General features: G+C 37.7%; 1 protein-coding gene across 1 annotated transcript; it reads left to right on the top strand.

The window, feature by feature from the left end:
* The first annotated feature begins 348 nt into the window (after positions 1-348).
* rxfp3.3a2 (relaxin family peptide receptor 3.3a2) lies at positions 349-1,948 on the top strand. The gene has a single exon (XM_073837496.1). It carries the CDS (start codon positions 404-406, stop codon positions 1,592-1,594), a length of 1,191 nt encoding a protein of 396 aa, XP_073693597.1. The 5' UTR covers positions 349-403; the 3' UTR covers positions 1,595-1,948.
* Positions 1,949-5,903: the final 3,955 nt, after the last annotated feature.

Below are 5,903 nucleotides of genomic sequence, written 5' to 3' on the forward strand. Positions count from 1 at the left end.
TTAGATTACTATAGTCACTGTAGATGTGTGGGCTACATATTGAAATACTCTATATAATTGCTGTTACATTTGTTATTCGTTTGGTTACCCTTTATTTTTCGTCTTTTGTTTAGCTAATAAACAATTAATAGGTCTGTTTTGGAATCATGTGTTATGTGGTCATCCTCCCTTAAATTTGTTCATTTGCGTTATCATGACATGACGTCAAGTGTACGGCTGTAAGTCAGTCAGCGGTGTTATCCAGTGCGCGCACTTGACAGGCGGGCGCTCCCCGCGCGCTTCTGCATAAAACGCTGGCTGTCAGGTGCACTGCACGTTCAAAACACGTCGCTAACACCTATGGGAACCCATTGCTATTTAAAACCGTTTGTCTTCTGTGTGAAACAATGTCAGACTAACTGATATGCGATTAGTAGACAGCCTTATCCACCAGGCACCTGTTGGAGAGTTTCTATCAGAAACAATGGGTGACATTCTCAACCAAAGCGGATGGGGAACTTTGAACAGAAGTTTAACGGATCAGCACAAGTTCAGCAGTCTTGAAGACATCGATGTGACTGCTGACGGCAGCCTCGTCCTGCGGATTATGATCTCGGTGGTTTATTCCGCGGTGTGCGCCGTGGGTTTGGTCGGAAATCTTTTGGTGTTTTTCCTTATGAAGATAAGACAAGGTCGAAAAAAATCAATCATTAATTTCTTCGTCATCAATTTAGCTGTCACCGACTTTCAGTTTGTTCTGACTTTGCCTTTCTGGGCAGTAGATACGGCGTTGGATTTCAGCTGGCCGTTTGGTAACGCCATGTGCAAGATCATTTTATCAGTCACTGTGATGAACATGTACGCCAGCGTCTTTTTTTTGACCGCAATGAGCATTACGCGCTACTGGTCTGTCGCATCTGCTTTAAAGATCCCTTCTCGAAAGAAGTCTGTGAAGTGGATCTGTGCAGTATTGTGGATCCTGGCGACTGTGGCAACAGCTCCAACTTCCATTTTCTCCACCGTGACAGTTGTGGCAGGTGAAAAACTCTGTCTCCTCAAGTTTCCAGATGGCCAGGATTGGCTCGCTCTGTATCACCTTCAGAAAATTGTCATTGCGTTTATCTTGCCCATGTTTATCCTCTCAGTATGTTATTTATTGCTTTTGAGGTTTATCCGAAAGAGGGGCATTAATACTCGTCAAAGAAGACGATCTAAAGTAGCAAAGTCTGTAACGGTGGTGGTCCTCTCTTTTTTCATTTGCTGGATGCCAAACCATGCGATCACCCTCTGGGGCGTGCTGGTAAAATTTAACGCGGTGCACTGGGACAAAACATACTACATGGTGCATACTTATGTTTTCCCCGTGACTGTTTGTCTTGCTCATACAAATAGCTGTTTAAACCCAGTTTTGTATTGTCTAATGAGACGGGAGTTTAGAAAAATGTTACATAGTTTCTTTTGGCGCATCTCTTCGCCTGTTATTTCGAAGGCTGGAAAACTACATGGATACAGTGGAGGCAGCAATCAAAACCTGGATGACGCACACACTGGAATTCATTTGAACGTGATTGACGCACAACGCGGCCAACAATCCAGACAACCGACCTTATACTGACAACATTCATAGAACTTCAGACCGGTTCTGTCAACTAATTAAACAGTGGACTTAATTATTCCTGATAAACCAAAGGGTTAGTGCGATTTAAAGAATGACAAATGACTGTGGTGGTTGTCTGTGACTTGAACAGTTTTAAAGCTGTTTTATTTGTTGGCCCATATACATACTGAATATCCAAGTTAAACCTAATGGCTAAAAAAAGAAATAAAAAAAAATATTTATTAATATTTATATATAGGCTATGTACATATTGCCATGCATCTGAACAACTATTTGCCCTGCTATAATTAATTTATTGTCATATTTTGTTCTTTGTCATAGTGATAGTAAATTCACAATATGTAAATATGTAAAGATACTCTGAGGACTGAATTTATGCTTGCGAACTGTATTTATACTGTATATGATTTATATTAAAGAATTGTAAAATATTACATATATTTCAATACATTTTTTAAAGGGACACCTCACCTAAAATTAAAATTGTCAGCATTTACTCACCCTCATATTGCTCCAAACCTGTATGACTTACTTTCTTTTGCTGCACACAAAAGAAGATATTTCACAGTATTTGTCACTAACAATTATTTTCATCAGGAGCCAGAGAGTGGGGTGAGATGTGTCACCACATAATCTACCAAACTGCATAAAACTGTGCAAATCTCTGGGCTGAAGATAAATTAAGCTTATTTCATAAAATGACAGCTGTGAAATAAAGTGTGTGAGATGCTTTGGGCTAAGCTGTGTCAGTGGTTTAACTAATAGTGACACCAAGCTTTTCATCTAAGTGCAGAAAATACTATAGCATTATATATATATATATATATATATATATATTATATTATATTATATGTGAATGATGTGAATGAAGCATATAGCCATTTTCTGAGAATTTATAAATCAATTTATAATAAATGATCAGGGTCAGTTTTGGGACCATTACTTTTTATTTTGTTCATCAATGATATCTGTGAGTCCTCAAAAATACTACAATTTCTTTTGTTTGCTGATGATACAAGCATTTTTCACTCTGGAGGTAATTTGGTTGAAGTAATATCAAATATAGAAAGAGAAATGGTCAAAGTCAGAACTTGGTTTCATGATAATAAGTTATTTTTAAACTAGGATATAACTAAATATATGATTTTTGGCAATCGAAAAAAGGATGAAAACGTTAAAATAACCATTGATGGTGTTAATATAGATAAGGTAAATGAGATTAAGTTCTTGGGTATTTTGCTAGATGAAAAACTAAGTTGGAAAGCCCATATTAATCATATAAAAAGTTAAGTCAGTAAAAACATTGGTATTTTGTTTAAAGTTAAAGATTTGCTCGACCAGAGTTCACTGTATATGTTATATTCCTCTATGATACTCCCATATTTTTGTTATTGCACTGAGGTCTGGGGGAATACATATAGCAGTAATACCAAGCCTTTGTTTCTCTTACAAAAAAGAGCCATAAGAGTGGTAAATAAAAGCCAAGTACAGAGACCACACCAACTGCCTTTTCATTAAGTCCAAGCAACTTAAGTTCAAGGACTTGGTTGATTTGAAAATGTTGGTGGTTGTCTGGAAGGCTAAAAGAAGAATATTGCCTGAATTTCTTCAAAATTTATTTTCCTTAGTGTCACAGGATGAGGAACATAGAAGAAGGTATAATTTTCGGACTTTGTTTTCACGGACTGCTTTAAAACAGAGGTGTGTGTCTGTTCATGGAGTTAAACTATGGAACGCTTTAACTGATGAAATTAAGCAATCTGCAACTATTGCGAGATTTAAAAAAATGTATAAAGACAAAATAATTGCAGAATATGTTGTTAATCAGGAACTTGGAATATAGTGGTGTAATCTAGAAACATAACTTTTATTGAATGAAGTAATATGTTTACATTGGTGAAGGGTGTTTAAGAATGGGTTCATGAGCTGTAAATGCAAGCCTAATTGCCTTGTTTGTTATTCTTTATTTCATTTTTGTTTATTTTTTATTTTATATTATTTTTTTGCGCCAAAAAAGGAGCATGTTTATAAGATTTATCTTCTTTGTTCCTTTTTGTCATGTCATTCCCTTGTTTATCATGTTTTCTATTTTTTGTGCAGCCACATGATAAATAAATGAAGTTGTACAATTGCGAGTTTATATCTCACAATTTTGAGAAAAAAATTTCAAAAAATAGTGACACCAATCTTTTCATCTAAGTGCAGAAAATACTATAGCATTACACAGTAATTTCATTGATGAACCTGAAACCTGGAAAAATATCTTTGAATTTCAGGAGGAAGTATTGGTGAAGTCCAAAAATTCTTTTAAATTCTTTAAAAAAAGTATTAAAGAACCTGCAACGAGAAAGGTTGGAGTGTTTAATAATCATGCCTTTGCTTATTCAGGTAAATTAATCTTGTAAGCTTTTTTTTTTAGACACTGCAAAAAAAAAAAAAAAAAAAAAAAAAAATCTTTAAGGTGATTGTAATTTAGAGAACTGGTCAATTTCAGGTCATTATCTGTTTATTCAGGACATTTCCTTTAACCCTGAAACACATCACAATGCAGTGCACAATTAAGTACATAGTATATTTTATGGAGCTTTTAGTGTATCAAGAATATAATATTTTCTAACTTTAATAATGACAAAAGTGAAAATTGCATTGTAAGTATGAATATTACACATTTTCATGGCTGGTTTAAATAAATATTTTAGGAAACTGCAAAATAATGTCACAAAATAAGACTCTGAAATGTTAAGTTAAGTTTAAAAAATTATATATTTATATTTGGCAGAAGAATTTATCCAAATTAAGTTTTGCAAATTTTGTGAATCAAACCTTGATGTTATTGGTGCCATTCTCTACTGTTTGAGCTACAAAAACACTAGAGTTATGGTGGGAGGTTATATATTTCAGAGAGGTTGTGTGCCACACAGGCAATTCCTATGCTTGTGTGTTTTGCAAATGTTTGCAGATATATCAGTATAAAAGGGATTCTTACTACAGAGCAGAAGATCCAGGGGGCGAGGTTGGATCCAGAACCTGCACATCACCACCCCCTGAACCCTAAACCTACCCATCTCCACCACCTGGATGTGGATGTAACCTCGCCCCCTCGATCTTGAGTACTGCAGTGAGGGGTTACTGGTATAAAACACTCTTCAAATGATTTTCACGGTTAATAATCGCACCTGCAAATTCAACTAATAGCAGCATTCTGCAGTTTGGTCACTAAGGAGAATTCTGTGCTGCAAATGAAATATGTGCACAGCTATCAGTAGCATTGCCATCTCTTATGAAAATTAACCATGGTGCTACTATAGTAAAAGTGTTTGTATAACCACAATTTTACTACAAAAAAAACATGGTTAAATTATGGTTAGTGCAGCAAAATCATGCTTAATTATACCATAGTTGAACTATAGTAACCATGGTTCCCTATCGAACGGTCTGTCCCATTGCATCAAGGATGATTATGGGTGAAACTTCTGTTGAATCTGATGCTGAAGCCAGATCACGTCTGTGTAGCTGCACAAACTAATGGCGCTTCAGCCTGCCAAAAGGGGTGGGGACGACTGCTCTGTAAGTTGGCCCTGACCTCGTTTTTGTCAGAATTTTCTCCTTCACCACAAAGATTATCTTCTCCTTGTACTCTGAAGCAAGAAACTCAAAACCTGCTACTCATTGTAAAAGAGCCCCGGCAATGGAAGGACATCTGTCATAAGCGTTTCCCCTGTGGCCATCCAACAATTTCTGAAAGCATTTTCTAAGAGTATATTTCCAAGCGGCATTGTTTAAAATGTTGTACCGTGAGTGTGGCTTGTGCAGGGAACCCCTGCATACCTCAGACAGGCACGGTGAGTGTGTCGGGGCTGCACTCAGTGGCGCAGACTGCTCTCACTGCAAGAGCATGAGTCTCGCCCTGCGTCACTCGCTGATCGCCTTCTTTCATGAAGGCGGTCCTCCCTCATCTGCTCTCCCATTTCTTCCCTCCCAGAAGCCTCGGTGGAAGTAGGCAGTGGGACTGATTTATTGGGTTTGAGTGAACTCAGGTGCTGGCCCACAACACCTTGATTCGCCGGTGTGCTTTACATGTGAGGTCTGCAGTGAGCGGCTTGATTTCTTTTAGCAGATCAGAGGAGTAAGCTGTCCCCAATGACACTAATAGCTTCAGATGCAAAGGAGTGGGCGTGATCCTGGCACCTTTCTTCCCAGAGACTTAGCACAGGTCAGCGTGGACAGTGAGCTGATTCCCATCCTCATTAAGGCCGCGGAGGAACTTGGCTTGGATGTGTCGGCTCTGGAAAAGCCCGTCTGCAGC

This window comes from Garra rufa, chromosome 3, assembly GCF_049309525.1.
Source record: "Garra rufa chromosome 3, GarRuf1.0, whole genome shotgun sequence".
Classification (NCBI taxonomy): domain Eukaryota; kingdom Metazoa; phylum Chordata; class Actinopteri; order Cypriniformes; family Cyprinidae; genus Garra; species Garra rufa.